General features: G+C 36.8%; 2 protein-coding genes across 14 annotated transcripts in view; both read left to right on the forward strand.

Moving 5' to 3' along the window:
- Nucleotides 1-7,004, forward strand: part of RSBN1 (round spermatid basic protein 1) — a 50,289-nt gene extending 43,285 nt beyond the window's left edge. Inside the window, exons 5-7 of the mRNA XM_004769838.3 lie at nt 259-426; nt 1,685-1,793; nt 2,433-7,004. Coding sequence (XP_004769895.2) covers nt 259-426; nt 1,685-1,793; nt 2,433-2,903 — 748 coding nt within the window. The 3' untranslated portion in view covers nt 2,904-7,004. The remainder of the gene's footprint in view (nt 1-258; nt 427-1,684; nt 1,794-2,432) is intronic.
- A 1,805-nt stretch (nt 7,005-8,809) lies between these two features.
- PHTF1 (putative homeodomain transcription factor 1) overlaps nt 8,810-19,793 on the forward strand; it is a 66,648-nt gene continuing 55,664 nt past the window's right edge. For 10 of the 13 annotated variants that reach the window (XR_006607278.1, XR_006607283.1, XR_006607285.1 and 7 more), the window contains exons 1-3: nt 8,811-9,361; nt 9,686-9,760; nt 10,392-10,448. Coding sequence is in view for 1 of the 13 variants with exons in the window: in XM_004769833.3 (XP_004769890.1) it covers nt 9,716-9,760; nt 10,392-10,448 (102 nt within the window). In the remaining 12 variants the exon portion in view is untranslated. Of the gene's footprint in view, nt 9,362-9,685; nt 9,761-10,121; nt 10,167-10,391; nt 10,449-19,793 lie in introns of those variants that run through there. The other 3 variants (XR_006607287.1, XR_006607286.1, XR_006607288.1) reach the window with 3 other exon arrangements.

The raw sequence follows: 19,793 nt of genomic DNA on the forward strand, positions 1-19,793 counted from the left end.
GTTTTCCGAGTTTAGTTTTAGAAAACTACATTTTATGTATTCAAATCAAAGATACAGCTTTTGTGTTACCATGACATCCTTAGGGAAGAAGGTAATCTCATTAAGCTTTGCAATATAATGTGTTAAATGCTCATGATCAGAATCATTGAATCCTTATTAGTCCTGGTCTTATTTAAAATTTGATATTTTAGCAGACTTTTTCACCTTATTGCTGTTAATACTTACCCCTGCTTTACTTCACAACCATATCAACTCCAGATCAATGAATGAAATTAAAAATCTCCAGTACCTACCTCGGACCAGTGAACCCCGTGAAGTCCTCTTTGAAGACAGGACAAGAGCTCATGCTGACCATGTAGGTCAGGGGTTTGACTGGCAGAGTACGGCTGCTGTTGGGGTTTTGAAAGCTGTACAGTTTGGTGAATGGTAAGTTAAGGGAACTAAACTACAAGGTTGGTTAATGTTTGAGAAAATGTGGACTCAATTTAAAAGGTTGGGGAGTAACTTTTTTTGAAATTGCGGTAAAATATACATAACAAAAAATGAAAAATTTTTTAAATGAAAAATCTTTGCCATTTTAAGTGTACATTTCAGAGGTGTTAAGTATATTTACATTATTGTGAAGCAGACTTAGAGAACTTTTTGTCTTGTAAAACTGTTAACTCTATACCCATTAGACAATAACTGCCTTTCTCCTCTCTCCCCAGCTCCTGGTACCCTTCATTGTACTTTCTGTTTCTGTGAATTTGACTACTTTAAATACTTCATATAAGTGGAATCATACAGTAGTTTTTTGTGACTGGCTTATTTTTGTTAGCATAATATCCTCAGGGTTCATCCATATTGTACCAAGTGCTATAATTTCCTTCCTTTTATACATATACATTATATGTATATGGCATATTTTGTTTTCTCTGCATTCATTCCTCAGTGAGCACTTGGGTTGCTCCCATCTTTTGGCTGCTGTGAACAAGTATCTCTTCCTGCCTCTGCTTTCAGTCTTTTGGGTATATACCCAGAAGTGGAATTGCTAGATCATTTCATAATTCTATTTTCAATTTTTGGAGGAACTGCTATACTATTTTCAATAGTGGCTGCACCCTTTTACATTCAATTGGAACCAAAAGCTCAGAGCACTGAATTTAGCTTATTTTAAAACTGTTTTGTTTTTCATATTTATAACTTCAGGGCCTTCAATATTCCTATAGTTTGCTCTAACCTTTTTTAGAAGTAGAGTTCAATCATAGCTCGACAGTATTTCAAGTACATTGCTTAGCCTTTTTTCCCTCTCTCCTTTGGAAACTGAAGGCATGATATTTATGTGGCTGATCGGTTTTCTCTCCACTTTGTTCCATCCTGACGATGACATTACTGGTGGCCTGGAAATGGGGCAGAGTGGTGAGAGGATGCAGATGTAGCTAGTTTAGAATGAAACTGCTTTTAGTCATTGTTATTTTGATTTTGTAACAACTGATCTAGTTTTCATTTTTTAAAAAACAGCTTTATTGTTGTTTTATTTATTTTTTAACTCTTGATTAAAAAAGCAAATGTACACTCTATTTGTAGGAGCTGTGGGTATACTTCTAGGCTAGTACTACCATTTCCAGGAATAGGAGAAATGAAATTTGACATCATCTTCCATTATGAGATGCATGTTTCTAAAATTTGATTTTGTTAATCTTAGGAGTGACCAACCTCGCATAACCAAAGATGTGATTTGTTTTCATGCTGAGGATTTTACTGATGTTGTACAGAGACTTCAGTTAGACCTTCATGAACCCCCAGTTTCCCAGGTAAAACTCTTGCTTTTTTATTACCTTTCGAGTGAGATAATAGAAATAAGTGCCTGTTACCCATTTTATTTTGCATTTGATCTTATAGTTGGATACATGGGATGGCAAATTTAATTTTATTACTATTAAAAGATACGTGTGGAGTGTGTCAGAAAGTCATTAAAACAAGCTTCCCAAGCAGAATGCTCGGCAGTCTTTAATCTTTGGAATGCCAGGTGGGCCCAGATGGCTAGAGGGTCTAAGCTGCTCAGTTCTGGCTGGAAGTAGTCTCAGCTGATAACCCCATTGTCCTGTGTGTCCTTAACCTGCAGAAGGTTGAAGAACACAGGAGCAAGTAAATATTGCCCTTCTGTGTGGCAGAGAATACATTATTGATACCTAGCTGGGTTTTGGAATAGTTGTTTAAATAATTCCTTAGGCCATCCTGAGTTTAACCTGTACTTTGTTACTAGAGAGGTAGAAAGTATGAGAAAAAGTGTTTCCCAAGCATTATAGGCAATTTCAGAAAGTTGTCTGTCACTTAGTATTGCTTGGCTTTAATTTGGCTCTACTACTGTTTCCTTGTATTCATTCTGATATTTTATTTGGCAAAATTATTACATATTTTAAAGTGTCATGCAACTTCTCTTTACTCTGCAGTGTGTACAGTGGGTGGATGAAGCGAAACTAAACCAAATGAGGCGGGAAGGCATTCGCTACGCCAGAATTCAGCTGTGTGACAATGATATTTACTTCATCCCTAGAAATGTCATTCATCAGTTCAAAACCGTGTCAGCAGTGTGCAGCTTAGCTTGGCATATAAGGCTTAAACAGTACCACCCGGTTGTGGAAGCCACTCACAACACAGAAAGCAGTTCTATGGTGGACTGTGATTTAACCGGAAAGCAAGAATTAGAAGTTGACTCACAGTGTGTGAGGGTAAAAACTGAATCTGAGGAAACATGCAGAGAGATGCAGCTTTTGACAACTGCTTCATCATCCTTCCCTTCATCGGAACTTAAACTACAGCAAGATCAGATAACTCAGCCTATTCCAGTTTTAAAGGTGGAAAGTAGACTGGACTCTGACCAGCAACACAATCTACAGGAACATTCGAGCACTCCTGTGTGATATGTACATACTCAAACACATTTTTTAACTTTTTTAAATTTTGATGTGAAGTTATAGTTTTATAACTGGCTTAAGTTAAGTTTTATTGGAGAAATCTTGCCTATAATTCTATAAAGAGAAATGACATTCCACAAATGTCAAGCATATCTTTTTTACACAGATTATGCAAAGTTAAGAGTTGTATCTTATCCCGTTAGTACAGTATGTAATAGTGGGTCTGCTGCTACTTTCTGTTTTAAGGTGTGAGGTAACAATTCAATCTCTTCTTCAAATCAAACTGAGAATTCTCGGGAATAACAGATTCTTATTTGGTAAATTATTCACTTCCCTTAATTTTATCTTGCCTTGTCTCTTGCCATATTTGCTGTTTTTACGATAGAAGATCAGACTTATGCTTTGGTACTTGTGTCTTTATGACACAGTTTCAGTTTCTACAGTAAAGATGGCATAGGTTGCAAGAAAGAGTTCCTGCATCTTGTACATGGGCAAGTAAGTTCCAACCATAAAGAACAGGTAGTTTCTAAGGAAAATTCAGTGGCTCTCTGGTTTCTTAACAAAAGAGAAAGCACAGCACTTTCTGATCCAAACTGTCTTTTTTGTATCTGTTATTTAAAGCCCAGTGGATATTTCAATTAAAAATATCTAAAGATGAATAGTCCTTGGTCATTCATTTTCCATGGTTCATTAATCTCTTCCAGAATACATGGTAACTATGGAAGATAATTGGATAAAGAGATAATGTTGACATGATACTCTATCATTCTGCTACCTAGCATTCTCACACATTGTGTGGATACTTTTGCTTCCTAAATTGATCACGAGTATCAAACTTAGAGAATGATATCAATCTTTCTGATGAGGCTGCCATATTTTGTGCATGAAACTTAGGAAAAACTGTTTTTGTCATTTGGCATCAACCTCTTCATGATAAAGATCTGTTGAGACACTTAATTCACAGTTTGAACTGGTGAATACTTGGGTTTATTTACTATTATTCTGTGTTGCTATGGCCTAATAAAGAATATGGCACTAGACTTCATCCTAGAGCTTCAGGTAACCTACTGCTTAGTAGGCACAGTTCATATAGCTAGTGTGGTCTTAACTTCCTATTATTTTAGAATGTTAACATGATACACATTTCACTTTCTCTTAGTTAATAATATAATAGGCCTTTTGTTCATTAAAGGAAGAGTATTCCCCACACCTAAGACCAGATTCTTGTATCTACCTGGTTATTGTGCAATTTGGAGATTTTTTTTCCTGGAGGGTGAGATTTGGAATATTTACATTAACATAGGCAAAAAAGATGCTGCTTTATTATGTCTGTCACCATGAAAACTTTAGCTGCATCTTTTAAAATATCAAATATGAATTTTCTCTAAAATATTCTGAAATAGGCTAAATCTTATATAAATATTACGTTGTGCAATATTGTTGTGTAGTTAAATGCATATTAGCAAAGTATAGAGGTCACTGTGTAAACCGATAGAAAAGTAACCATCAGCAAATACTGCAGTGATTAGTTAGAATCTGTATTATTCCTTATATATATGTATATGTATGTATTCTCTGTTACAAAGGATGAAGACAAATAGAGAGACATTTCAGTGTAAACCATTTATGAATTGGAAGTGATGGTGGTTTTAGTTATCTTTGTAAATAAGGTAATTAGAATGGTATGAAAAGTAATGTGATTATTGCAGGGGTGTTTTAAAATCTTGGGTATAAATTCTAGGGTAAATTCTAGTTTATCAAGACTAGTTTTTAAAGGGACCTGCCTTTGAGGGTGTTTTTTGTTATTTTGGAGGGGGGAGGGGTTAATCACAAAAGTATGTGGATTTGGGTTTTCTTGTTTTTGTTTTTCTGTCCAGAAGAATTTCATAGAGCTTTAGTAGGCTGTGCAAAGTAGAATTCTTCTCAGGCAACATTTGCTTTTTAAAATAATCATGAAGAACAAGGTTGTTAAAGCAAAAACTTTTTTTATTTTTATTTTTCTTGTCTTCCAAGATCCGATTTCCCCATTTCCCACTTGCCATCCAGCAGATGCCATCTGTCATCTAAGCTGGTCATTACTAATAAACAAGGAGACTGTCTCCTGACAGCCAGCACTGTGTATAATCACTCAGGAACCAGCGGATCTGCAAAGACCTACAATCAAAAGCAAATCCCCATTTTCCTTTTATAAACATTCTACCCTCACCTCCAATATAAACACATTAAAAGAGTATACAAATGTTTAAAATCATGTACTAATAAATTCATTGTATGTTAGAATTGCAATAGAATGGAGAGAGAAACATTTAGCTAGTAATGTATCTGGAAACTGAATGTCCTATGTGAGTATTAGATTTAATAGCATGCTTTAAAGACTGATGAATATAAAGCTCAAGTTTTGAGTTCCTTACTGCTTTCAAAGTTGTATCCTAGTTGAGTGATACAAATGATTGCAACTTTTCTAAATCTTGAAATTATTTGGTTTGGTGGAGTGAGGCATGGAGCAATCTGGCGTCTTCTGATTTGTAAAGTAGTGATGGCAGTGAAGTTGTAACTGAAATTTAAGCTGATCTTCCTTTTTGGTATATTATCTGTTGTGCCAACTCTTTGAGATTACTTGCAGAATGTGGCTGTGAGTTTGAGTATTTTGTGGAGCAGAGGGATATCTTAAAAATGTGCTTATGGAAAGGACCCAATAAATGAATATTCCTAACTTAGTAACTAGAATGATTTTATGGTATTCATAAATAAGGATAAACGTCTTTTCCCCCTGCCCCAGAAGCATTCTGTAATTACCAAGATATGCTAGGAGTAGGATTATGATTCAGAGGTATCCCAAATTCATAAAGCAATAATAAAAACCTACATATTAGTTTTCCCCTCCAAAGTTTGAACTCTTTAAAAATGAATTCCTAAGCTTAATTGTACTTTTAATTTGCTTATTCAGTGCTTAGAATTTGTCTGACTGGTACTTTATTATTTTTAATTAAAAACGAGAGGTGCCCTTTCCCCTTGGAGAGTTGGAATATCAGTTGACTAATACTACAAGCTCTTGTGGGGGGAAATGGAGCTTGTTAAAACCCTTTACCAAACCTTAGGAAAAGATGTCTTGTAACACCTTGCGTCAGTCTTAATAGGTATAAAGTTCATACTTAATGCCTGGAGAAACTTTTGCTTATTGCCTTTCCCTCTATAAATAGTGTCTAGAATGAAAACTAATTTAGAAACAAGACTCCAAGATTCAAGAAAACCCTTAGTAAATATATTCTTGATCATTAATATTAGCCCATTATATTTTCATCTGTATTTGCCATTTAAAATTTATTTGCATTTATACCTTTAGGATAATTGAGTTTGTGTCTTTCTAATCTATTTTATCATTGCTACAGGTTTAAAAAAAAGAGCCTTTCACTAGTACATGGCAGAAATTCATATTTCTGCCAAGTTTTTTTTTAAACAAGTTGTAGCTGTATTTATTGGTCATGCAGTAAGTAGAGGAAATGTACAAGACAAATGTTTTTCTTTAGCACATAAGGGACCTATCCTCATCCTGAAAGTTTGTTGCTTTAAAAGCAAGTATCTCCATAAATATTATGGCCTACCATTTTCTTCATAAATTTTTTATGATCCACTTGTGCATGTAGTTGAGACCACTGTCTCTTAATATAGCACTTTTCAATTCTCTAAAGAAATACTTATGTACTACTTCTATCACCTGTTGTAAATTTTCATGTAATAGTGTTTTCTGTGACTAAACTCCATTTTGATTGGCAGCTAAGACTTTTTTTTTCCTGTGGCTTTAATTTATCTAAGAGGTCTTTGCATATAGATGAAATGTATAATTTGCCTGGCGGACTATTTGCGTTGTGTGGCCTTAGTTTGTTTATTGACATTAACGAGTGTTTTAAAAAGGTTTTTAATGAATAGTCTTAAATCTAAATTTGTGTGAATAATAATCCTTTTAACACAGTGCTTTTTGTAGCTGTCTAAGTGTGTTAAATTGTTAAGCTATTTCTTTGTAAAATAGGACAATGGAATGCATAGAGGTTTTTTTTTTTTCCCCTGTAAAGTATTTTTTTAATAAACAGAAGTCTGATTTGTCCTTTACTTATGTTTCATGAGAAAATGAATAGTGCATGTGAATTCTGGCTACCTGGAACCTGTTTTTAAAATATTAATCCCCCACTTTCTGTGTACCCTGACATCTCCTAATCTTTTAGAAAATCTTGTGACTTTTCCCTAAAGAAAACGGGATGCATACAGAGATGCAACTAGTTTTGGGGACGAAGAAAAACTACACTTGGCATTTGTGGCACTTGTGCCTTCTGAGGCTTATATCTACTTGAGAGGACAATCTTAAATTTTTAATTTAAATTTAAATTTTTAATTTTAATTGATGTTGATATTTTTCAAAGTATGTGCAAACAGTGTTAGTTAATGAAGATGGTGATATATATTTTGGATGTATTAAGTGACACAGTGCAATGGATTTTTTTTTCCTCAGGAATTTTTGTGTGAACTTCTCTTTGAGATACTTAGTAAGTCCTGATAGACCTTGGTTGTGATTAGGAAACAAGAAGAAAGGGAATTAATGTTTTCTGAGTAACTGTCAAGGGCCAGGCACTTTCTAGGAGGGTATCTCATTTAATCTTCACAGCCTTTAGTATTTAGTACGAAGATAACAATAAATACAGGTGAGAAAATAGGCTTGTTAGGTCGAATAAGTTGCATAAGATCACAGTTCTTTAACTGAAGCAGGGATCTAAATGCAGTTCTTGGTTCAAAGCCCATGCAGTGCTCAGTGGCAGCCTCAGAAAGCATTGAGAACTTGGTAAAAAGGGTCACCCAGAAGATGATTTGCTACTTCCTACTATTCCAAAATGCAACTTACTGATTTCAATTCTTCCATGAACCCCCCCCCCAAGTGTCTGTGCACTAAGCAGTGAAGTAAAATGTAATTTGTCTTAAAGCAGATATTTAGATACACAGGGATGACCTTTTTCATTTGTCATTTATCCGTTTTTAAGTTGGCCATTTTTTCTGAAACCCAATAGAATTAAAGGGAAGAGCTGTCAGGAAGCAAAACCATAAGTGTACAATATAAAAAATAATTTAAGCCCGGGTGAAATAATTTTTAATTAATTCTGTGGGATTTACTTTTACTCCTTAGTGGCTTTTTTCTTTCAGTAAAATGGGCCCTCACCTTACCCCGATTTAATATGTTTTTAAAACCTAGAACCACATTTCTTAGGCTTTCTGAAGTGGTAACCCGTGTGATCCTTATCTGTTACTAGCTTTACCTGACTCATGCTGAGCATGCATGGACACTGCTTCAAGTGGAGTGGGAATGGCCGTTAGGCGTCAGTGTTCCATGAATGGCCAAAAAAACCAAAAACCGAAAACAAAAACCCGTGCAGTATAGAGGACGAGAGCGGCTTAAAATCTTGCTAAGGTACTCTTAAATTTTCATTTAGAGCGCAACCATTCCATTTATCCTGACCTCAATCAGCCCGGACAAGAGGAAGCAAGTCCCTAAGCCGCAGCCCACCTCGCCCCTTCGTCCCAGGACAGCGTAAATTCAGAACATCTGTTCATTTAGTCAAGAACCTATGAGCCAGGCCCCAGGCTAGGCCCCAGGCTCGCTCTGCACGGAGCCCACAGCCCTTTGGGGAAGACGGATAGTAAATACTGAAGTACAAAGAAACCTGTAAAACAAAGATAAGTCTTACAAAGGAAGGAACTGGGAGCTATTAGAGCACCAAGACCGACCCCCTTTAGATCGATGGCTGGGGAAGTCATTTCTCAGGAAGTGACCTGGAGGCTGATCCGAGGTAGCTCCAGTGGCTCCCAACCACTCCATGCCCGGCCGGGCCTGGGCGGGGGCGGAGCCACTTTAGCACCAAAACCCGGAAAGCGGAAGCCGCTGCGGGGCTGCACCGTGGTCTGCGGCGCGGCCCTCGCCCAGCTCTCCGCTGGCTGAGTCACGGCCCGCCGGCCGGCCCGGCCTAGTAGGACGCACGCTCGCCGCCCCGCAGCCGCTGCCTCCCGCGCCGGGCGGCCTTCGCCCCTCACCCGAACAGCCGGCACTGAGTCTTCCGCCATTGCCTTAGCCTACTCTGGCGGCGGGCGAAGACCTCCTTCACTTTTTATCCCCCTCCTTTCCCAGTTCATTGTTCGCTTCTGGGGGGGAGGGGCGGGGGACCGTCTGGTGACCCTGTAGGTCGGGCTTGGAGGGCGCCGGGTCTGCGGCAACAGAGTGCCCTCCTCTGGGCGCTGGGCAGCCGGCTGCCCCCGAGGCCCGGGCGGCCTCCGCGGTCTCCATGGTAACGGCCGCTCTGGCGTCTCCGCCTCTGGGGGAAGATGCAGCCTGCCGGGCCCGCCATCTCGCCCCCGGCCTCATGGCGGGGCCGGGGCCACTGAGGAGGAAGGTCCCGGCCACCGGACTGCGGGGCAGCGGGCACCAGGTGAGAGCCGGACGCCGGCGAGCGGAGGAGGGGCGTGCAGCTCAGCTGCAGCCAGCACCCCTTTCCCTGCCCTGCATCCCTCAACACACTCGCACCAAATATCGCAGAGAGGCTTCTCGGGGCGCCACTGCGCCAGAGGTTTTTGGTTTGCTTCTGTTTTTGTCTTTTTTTTTTTTTTTTTTTTTTTTTGTCCTGGCAAACAGCCGGAGAGAGACAGTCAGCAGCTCATGGAGAGGCTGAGAGAAGCGATTTTGGCGTTCTCCCCAAACTGGGAGAGCACCTTTCAGCAACTGGACTCACCGACTGGTTTTCCTTCATTTTCAGTGAAATCCCATTCCCTGCCTGGAGACACAGATGGCCTCAAATGAGAGAGATGCTATATCGTGGTACCAAAAGAAGGTAATATCTTTTTTTTTTTTTTTTTTTGGGTAAAGCATCGTTCCTTCCAAAAGCTCCCGCAAAGAATATCCCGTTAGTTTCTCTTAGGCTTGGTAGTGCCAGGAATTCCTACATGGTATCTTTCAACTTACATGGAAGGTCATTAGGTCTTATAAACTCAGTTCCACGTCCCCGAATAAGATTTTCTAGTCTCCTCCCTCCTCCAGATCGTATCACAGTGCTGTGCTACAGCAAGGCTTTGAAAGTTCGCTTCTGATCAAGCTGCTGGGTTTTTTTAGACCTGAAACTTTTATCTTCACAGCTCAGATTGATACTGTCAACAGTCTTATTGAGCTGCCTGTTACCTCTTATTCCTCTCTAGTTTTCCTACTGATGTTTTCCTTACGAAGTGGAAATGTCTTGTAAGGTAATAATTTGAAATATTTTGGACATAGCTTTTTAACTTGATACAGCCGCTTTAGAATTTTGAAGGAAACGGCCCTTGGAAACAATAATTTATTCTAACCTCGGAGAATCCTAATCATTTCCAGATAGCCTATTGATACTTAATAGTTTCATGACTTGTGTGAGATTTTACCTCAATGGAAGGATTTATCCTTTGCAACATTTAATAGCCTGCTCCCTGTTTCAGATTGGAGCATATGATCAGCAGATCTGGGAAAAGTCAATCGAACAGACTCAGATTAAGGTAAATTGATTTCTTTGATTCTAGCTTTGTTTTGCTGAATTAATGTGAAGATTGGATTGCACTTTTTATAAAATCTGCCCTTATCCACCAACTGTGGCTATTCTTTATTCTTTGGCATTTCTAAGGAAGACAACATTGCAAGCAGAATGACAAATGACAATTGACATTTGGCCTCAGTATCAGGGAAATAGAAAGAAGTGGTTGCTCTACGATGAATTAGAAAGCAAATGTCCCCTGTAAAGGGGGCTGTGGCTGCTTAATGCTGGTCAGCTTTAATCTTGGGCAATGCAGCCCCAGAACTGCCAGAGCCTCAGAGTTTTCAAGAGAAGCTGCGAAGATGCATTTTAATGTGAAATATCCAGATTTTTTTTTTTTTTTTTTTTTTTAAAGATTTTATTTATTAATTTGACAGAGAGAAATCACAAGTAGACAGAGAGGCAGCCAGAGAGAGAGAGAGAGGGAAGCAGGCTCTCTGCCGAGCAGAGAGCCCGATGCGGGACTCGATCCCAGGACTCTGAGATCATGACCTGAGCCGAAGGCAGCGGCTTAACCCACTGAGCCACCCAGGCGCCCCTCCAGATTTTTTTAGAGTGTCTTCCCTTCTCCCACATTTCCTCCTCCTCCTCTTCCACCTCATTCTTCTCTCTCTCTTTTTTTTTCTTCTTTCTCCTTTTTCTCTTCCTGTGCAAGCCAAATCAAATCCCATTTGTGACCTGAATCACTTTTTCAATTACTGGTTTAGTGTATGGTCTTAAGTTTTCAATGCTCTCAGAACTGAGCAGATTCATAGGGTAATTTTATTTTAACCAACCAAAAACTGACATGGATTCAGAATGCAAGTTTATTAATTTATAGTAGTGCAGGGAAGGATTAAACAATGTTCCAAAGTCAGGGTTGTGGGCTCAACATGTGCTGGGGAGACGGAACGATGGTGCAGATTAGTCATGGGAAGGTTGCTTGGTGGCTGTATGTAGTTGGATAGTCTTGAGAGATCCGGAAAAGCCTGAAGACCATCCCTGCCCTTAAAAGAATGTCTCTCTATATTGACTTTAATACTTAGATCTATGGATTCAGGGTCTCACTTCTTTGGAAAGTGCTGAATAATGGCTGGCAGATTCTTGTTTTTGGACCTTGCTATTTTAAAGATTTACTGCAGACCCTTTCTTAACACTTAAAAAAAATATATTACACCCACACATACATATCATTTAATAGTTCTGTTTATCTCTAAGTCACATTGATTGGACTGGGGCCTTTAAATCTTGGGTGGAATATATTTAGCCAACACTTGTAGGGTGCATTCTTTTTATGGGTCAGTCAACTCACGAGTTTTTGGAACTACATGATACATGGCTAACTTTCACAATTTTGTACAGTCCTTGATTTTTCTATATTGAAGGGACATGGGGTAGGATGAATAACACCCACATTTTATTTTGTAACTCTCTAAACCCTGTTCTGTTAGTCTTTGGGGGTTGCTGTAAAGTACTGATGGTAAGGTGTAATGGAAAGAGCACAGAACTGGGAGTTAGATCTTCCTTTTTGTTATCTCTAGCCTCGTGATCTGAGCAGCAGTGTAGTTTTCTTGAGTTTTAGTTTCCTTATCTTTAAGAAGATTCTATTTACTGCTATAAACTTGCCTTACCTTCTTCTGCTGCCCAACTAAAGATTTTCTTGTCTCTTAATTCCATGCCATTTTATGCTTACCTACCTTTTAGTAAACCATATCAAAGTTACTTGTTAACCTGTGCATCTTCATAGGCCTCAAGGGTAGGAATTGTGTTGGTATTACATTCTTAGACTGTCTTGCTTCATACTAGGAACTCGGTGTCTGTTGCTGTGTTTAATTAACACTACCTGTTATGTCTGTTTTTATTCATTATTCTGTCATAAGGTAATCTACCTAATAACTCCTTAATGTATACTTGTAATTTAGCAGCAGTGGAAAGAATAAAATTAAAGACAACTCTAAAGAATTTGCTGAGCTGATGTACCAATGTTCTAGGTGCTAAGAATATAGCAAACAAGAGACAACCTGCATTTCATTGTCTAATGGTGGTGAGAGAAAAACCGAGATATCTTTTTAAATATGTTTAAGTCTAAATAGTTTAAGTCTTAGACAAATATTGACCAAAGTGTAGGATACAAAGTATTTAGTGCAATTTAAAAACAGATTATACAAATATAAATTTTAAAAAAATCAAAATTAATGAGCAATATTAACTTGAGATCATCTGCAGTAAAATTAGAAATTACATAATAAAAATACAGTTCGAGTCAAGAATATACAATGGGGAAAACACAGCCTCTTCGGGGAACCCAGGCAGCTCAGTTGGCTAAGTGACTGCCTTCAGCTCAGGTTATCATCTCAGGGTCCTGGGATGGAGCCCCACGTTGGGCTTCCTGCTCAGTTGGGGAGTCTGCTTATTCCTCTGCCCCTTTCCCTCCTCCTGCTCATGAATGCTTGCACGCTCTCTCTCTCTCTCTTTCTCAAATAAGTAAATAAAGTCTTAAAAAAAAAAAGAGAGTCACTCTTCAACAAATGGTACTGGGAAAACTGGACAGCTGCATGCAAAAGAATGAAATTGGACTACTTTCTGTACCATACACAAAAATAAGATGCATTAAAGATCCAAATGTGAGACCTGAAAACTTGAAACTCCTAGAAGAAAATAGCCAGTTATTTCTTTGACATTGGTCATAGAAATTCTAGATATGTCTTCTCAAAAACAAAAACAAAATTGAGCTATTGGGACTACACCAAAATAAAAAGCTTTTGCTCAGTGGAGGAAACCATCAACAAAACAAAAAGGCAATCTACTGAATGGGAGCATGACTTCAACTGTATACAGTATAATGCATGTTAATGCCTCACTTTTAAGTGTAAATGGATTGTTGAGAATCATCAAATATTTGAAACCCATGGAAAAAGAAAGAGATAAAAGAAATGACAAAGGAGTCCTAAGAATGTTATTCTTAAAGATATAATTAATATGTGTAAAGGACTGGATACTTCATACGAAAACAAAGAAAAAGAAAAAAATGGACTATAATGAAAAAGAAAACCAGAAAACAAAAATAACCAATAAATTTAGTAGAAAAGTGGAAGGTAAAGTTGCAGCCATTTCTCACAAAAAATCATACAAAAAAAAACAAGGAAAAAGAAAATAGAAAACTGAATACAGTTCATGAAGGAAGCCTAATAACCAGTTAAGAGGTGTTTCAGAAAAAGGAAATACATGGAGGGGAAGAAATTATCAGATAAATAATACATTTATCAGAACTGAAATATACACATTTTAAAATTGGAAAGTTTTTTTTTTTTTTTTTAAAGATTTTATTTATTTGACAGAGATAGATCACAAGTAGGCAGAGAGACAGAAGCAGACTCCCTGCTGAGCAGAGAGCCTGATGCGGGGCTCAATCCCAGGACCCTGAGATCATGACCTGAGTCAAAGGCAGAGGCTTAACCCACTGAGCCACCCATGTGCCCCAAAATTGGAAAGGTTTTTAAGAAGACCTATATTAGTTACAGTTGTATAACACAATGATCTGACATTTATATATATTACAAAATGCTCAACACGCTAAGTGCAGTTATTTGTCACCACAAAAGTTTATTACAATATTCTTGACTATATTTGCCATATATATATATATATATATATATATATATGATAGTTTTTTGGGGGGAGTCTTTGGGTTTTCTATATATAGTTATATATATATATATATATAATATATATATATATATATATATATATATATATATATATATATCAATATATATCAATATATTGATATATATATGCTGTGCTTTACATCCCTATGACTTACTCCTTTTATAAATGGAAGTTTGTATCTCTCAATCCCCTTCACCTGTTTTGCCCATCCTAACCTCCCCTTTCCTCTGGCAGCCACCAGTTTGTTCTCTGTAAGTATGAGTTTGTTTATTATTTAGTTTGTCTATTTGTTTTGTTCTTTAGATTCCACATATGAGTAAAGTCATGTGATATTTGTCTTTCTCTGACTTATTTCACTTAGCTCTAGGTTTACTCATGCTGGCAAAATTTCATTTTTTTAATGACTAACATTCCATTGTATGTATTTCCCATTTCTGGAAACTGAAGTTGCTTCTATATATTGGCCACTGTCAGTAGTGCTGCCATAAACATAAGTGTGCATGAATCTTTCTGAATTAGTATTTTTGTTTTCTTTAGGTATATACCCAGAAGTAGAATTGCCGGATTCTATGTAATTAAGTTTTTGAGGAGCCTCCACACTGTTTTCTGTAGTGGCTGCACCAATGTGCATTCCCACCAACAGTGCATGAGGGTTCCCTTTTCTCCACGACTTTGCCAATACTTGTTATTTCTGGTCTTTTTGATACTAGCCATTCTGACAGGTGTGAAGTGATATCTCATTGTGATTTTGATTTGTATTTTCCTCAGGATGAGTGATGTTGAGTACCTTTTCACGTGTCTGTTGGCCATCTGTATGCTTCTTTGGAAAGATGTCTGTTCAGTTCCTCTGCCCATTTTTAAATTGGATTATTTACTTTTTTTGTGTTGAGTTCTATGAGTTATTTATATACTTTGGATATTATCCCCTTATTGAACAGATGGTTTGCAAATATTGTCTCCCATTCAGTAAGGTGCCTTTTCATTTTGTTATTGGTTTCCTTTACTGTGCAAAGGGTTTTTATTTTGATGTAGTCCCACTTATTTATTTTTGCTTTTGTTGTCAGTGCCCAAGGAGACATATCCATAAATATGTTGCTAAGACCAGTCAGTGTCTGAGACTTTACTGCTTATGTTTTCTTTTAGGATTTTTATGGTCTCAGATCTTACATTTAGGTCTTTGATCCATTTTGAGTTTGTTTTTGCATGTGCTTTAAGAAAGTGGTCCAGTTTCATTCTTTTGCATGTAGCTGTCCAGTTTTCAACTCCCTGCCGTTTAGTGAGGAGACTGACTTTTCCTCCTTATGTATTCTTGCTTTGTTTGTTGTAGATTAATTGACCATACAATCATGGGTTTATTTCTCGGTCCTCTGTTCATTGTGTTGATCTGTGTGTCTATTTTTGTGTCAGTACCATACTGCTCTGAGGACTATAGCTCTGTCGTATAATTGGAAATCTGATATTCTGATACTGTCAGCTTTGTTTTTCTTTCTCAAGATTGCTTAGTCTTTTGTGGCTTCATACAAATTTTAGGATTATTTTGTTCCAGTTCTGTGAAAAATGCTATTGGTATTTTGATAGGGATTTTCCCGAATCTGTAGATTGCTTTGGGTATTATGGACATTTTAACAATATTAATTTTTCCAATCCATGAGCCATGGTATATCTTTTATTTGTGTCATCCTCAGTTTCTTTAATCAATGTCTTAAAGTTCTTGAATATAGTCTTTCACCTCCTTGATGAAATTTATTCCTATGTGTTTTATTTTTTTTGATACAAATGTCAGTGAGATCGTTTTTAAATTTCTCTTTCTGCTAGTATTTATTGGTATAGAGAAATGATACAAATTTCTGTTAATTTTGCGTCCTATAACTTTACTGAATTCATTTATTCTGATAGTTTTTTGGGGGGAGTCTTTGGGTTTTCTATATATAGTGTCATGTAATCTATAAGTAAGAAAGTTTTACTTCTTTCTTATCAATTTAGGTGCCTTTTCTTTCTTTTTCTTGTCTGATTGCTGCAGCTAGGCGTTCCAGCACTATTTTGATAAAAGTGGTGAGAGGAGACATCCTTTCTTTTTCCTGATCTTAGAGGGAAAGCTTTTAGCTTTTCACTGCTTAGTATGATGTTAGCTGTGGGTTTGTCATGTATGGCCTTTATTACATTGATGAAATGATCTTTTGAGTCGTTAGCACCTATACTAAGGAACATTATCCTATTTCAGAACTTAAATAAACAAACAAACAAAACTTCGTTCAGTCTACCTTGTATGTTTCTCCTGTGAGTCTCTTTTACTATTCACACAGACACTTTCCTTCTGTCACCAAACATGTGGAAGTTTCCCCCAACACCATGCAGTTCTTCCTGAAACCATCTGGAGGGGTCCTACAATTCAATTCAGCTCTCTATGTAAATTTAAATTCAGCTCATAATATAATGTCAGATACCACAAGTTAAAGGCTCAGTCCCACAAGACTGCTGCCACCCCACTTTGGATACCAATAGTAAGTACTAGGTCCTCAGGTTACCCATAATTTCTTTCCAATGTGGCTGCAAATCAGGTTCCCATGCTCCCTTCCTCAGGTTTGATTAATTTGCTAGAGTGGCTTACAGAACTCAGAGAAATACTTACATTTATCAGTTTATTAAAGGATATGATAATGGATACAGATAAACTAGATGAAGAGATGCATAGGTAAGGTCTGGGAGGATCCAGAGCATAGGAGCTTATGTCCTTGTGGAGTTGGGGTATGTCATTGTCCTGGTGTGCATGTGTTCAACAAACTAGATGCTCTCTGAACCCCATACTGTTGGAGTTTTTATGCCAAGCTTATTAGCCAAGTATAAGGCACCACATGAAGACATATTCAGATCTTCAAAGTTTCAAAAAAATACATGACCCATGTCCCCTCTCAAAAAGCATGGGAAAACATACACAGTATTATAATGAATGAGTAAACCAAAAAAGAGGAAATCATAGTATAGGAAACAGGATAGCCAGCACAGAGAGAGGTAAAGGGAATTCCAGGATATTTAAGAGATGTCCAAGGATGACAGTTCGTATCGGGCCTGGAAAACAATGAGACTAGAAAGAAGCAGAAAGACAGAAAACTGATATGGATATCTTCAAGAGGGAAAAAAGAGAAACTGGTATTTGTTGTGTTTGAGTATATTGGGAACAGATTTTTAAGACTTACAAGGTATTTCAAGGTGAATTAGTAATATATATTTAGAAAATCAAGTGAATGAAAAAATGAAGCTTGCCATATATGGCCTTTATTATGTTGATGTTCATTCCCCCTGTATCTACTTTGTTGAGAGCTTTTATCATAAATCATTGTTGAATTTTGCCAAATGTTTTTTTTTGCATCTATTGAGATGATAATATGTTTTATCCTTAATTTTGTTAATGTAATATATTACATTGATTGATTTGTGAATGTTGAACTATCCTTGCATCCCTGGAATAAATCCCACTTGACTGAGGTGTGTGATCCTTTTAATGTATTGTTGAATTCAGTTTGCTAATATTTTGTTGAGAATTTTTAATCTACATTCATTGGGGATATTAGCCTGTAATTTTCTTTTCTTGTAGTGTCCTTGTCTGGTTTTAGTATCAGAGTAATGCTGGCCTCATAAAATGAGTTTGAAAACATTCTTGCCTCTTCTGTTTTGGGAAGAGTTTGAGAAGGATTGGTATTAATTCTTTGAATGTTAGGTAGACTTCACTAGTGAAGCCATCTGGTATGGGAATTTTGTTTTTGTTGGGAGGTTTTTGATTACTGATTCAATCTCCTTACTATTAATCAGTCTGTCCAAATTTTCTATTTCTTCCTGATTCAGTTTTGAGAGGTCCCCCCCTCCCCCAGGAGTTTATCCATGTCTTCTAGGTTGTCCAATTTGTTGGCATATAATTGTTCATATTAGTTTTTTTATGATCCTTTGTTTTTATGTTGTCAGTTGTAACATTTCCTCTTTCAGTTCTGATGCTGTTTGAGTCCTCTTTTTTTCCCCCCTTGGTAAGTGTAGCTAACGGTTGTCAATTTTGTTTATCTTTTAAAGAAACCAGCTCTTAGTTTGTTGATCTTCTCTATTGTCTTTTTAGTTTCTATTTCATTTCTTTCCACTCTGATCTTTGCTATTTCTTTCTATGACTTTGGACTTTGTTCCTCTTTTCTAGTTTCTTGAGATGTAGAGTTAAGATGTTGTTTACTTGTTAGAGTTCTTTCTTAATGTAGGCATTTATCACTATGAACTTCCCTCTCAGAACTGCTTTTATTTCATCCCTTAAGTTTTGGTATGTTGTATTTTCATTTTCATTTTCATTTGTTCTCAAATTCTAAATTCCTCTTTTGACTTCTTCTTTGACTCATTGAGGTTTTTTTTTTTTTTAGTAGCATGTGATTTAATCTCCACATATTTCTGAATTTTCCTTTTGGTAATTGATGTAGAGTTTCATACCATTATGTTCAGAAAAGCTTGATATAATTTCATTCTTCTTAAATTTATTAAGACTTGTTTTGTGGCTAATATAATCCATCCTGGAGAATTTAATGTGTGCACTTGAGAAAGAATATGTCTGTTGCTTGTGGATGGAATATTCTGTGTTTATCTGTTCAGCCCATCATATCTAAGTCTTTTGAGGCCAATGTTTTCTTATTATATTACTTTTAATTATTATTCAATTTATTTAAACTAATAGAAAAATCCAGTTCACCCATTTCTCCCACCTCCAGCTCTTGGCAACCACCAATCTCTTTTCTGTATCTATAAGCTTGTTAGTTTAGGGTTTTTAATTTTTTTTTTAGATTCTACATATAAGATAAATCATCAATCAAATCAAATATTTTTTTTTCTGTGTGACTTATTTCACTTACCATAATGCTCTCAAGGCCCATCCATGTTGTCGCAAAAGACGAGATCTCACAGTTGACAGCTTACATTACATTTTGTGGTGAAAAGCTGAAAGCTTTTTCTCTAAGATCAGGAACAAGACAGAATGCCCCTTTTCCACTTTTATTTAACATAGTATTGGAAGTCCTAGCCAGAATAGTTAGGCAAGAAGAAGAAATAAAAAGCATTCAGATCAAAGAGGAAGAAGTAAAACTGTTACATTTTGCTGATGACTTGATACAATATTTAGAAAAACCTAAAGACTCCACCAGAAACAATGATAATAAATGAATTCAGTAGAGTCACAGGATTCAAAATCAATATATAAAAATCTGTTACATTTCTCTATACTAAAAACGAACTATCAGGACAAAAATGAAAACAATGAGAATATACCATTTTTCAATATTTATGCACCCAATATAGGAGTACCCAAATATATAAAGCAAATATAAACAAACCTAAAGGGAAAAATAGACAATGATACAGTAATCATTGGGAGCTTCAGTATACTACTTTCAACAATGGATAGATCATCCAGACAGAAAATCCATAAGGAAACATTGGACTTGGACTATACTTTAGACCATATAGAACTAGCAGACATATAAAGAACATTCTATCCAACAGCAGCAGAATATACATTCCTTTCAAGCACCCATGGAAACATATCCAGGATAGATCAGTTGTTAGGTCATAAAACAAGTCTTAACAAATTTTAAAAAACTGAATTTATTTCAGGTAACTTTTTGGACCACAATGGAATTAAACT

This window comes from Mustela putorius, unplaced genomic scaffold (genome assembly GCF_011764305.1).
Source record: "Mustela putorius furo isolate JIRA1106 unplaced genomic scaffold, ASM1176430v1.1 tig00000585_pilon_pilon_pilon, whole genome shotgun sequence".
In the NCBI taxonomy this organism is placed as follows: domain Eukaryota; kingdom Metazoa; phylum Chordata; class Mammalia; order Carnivora; family Mustelidae; genus Mustela; species Mustela putorius.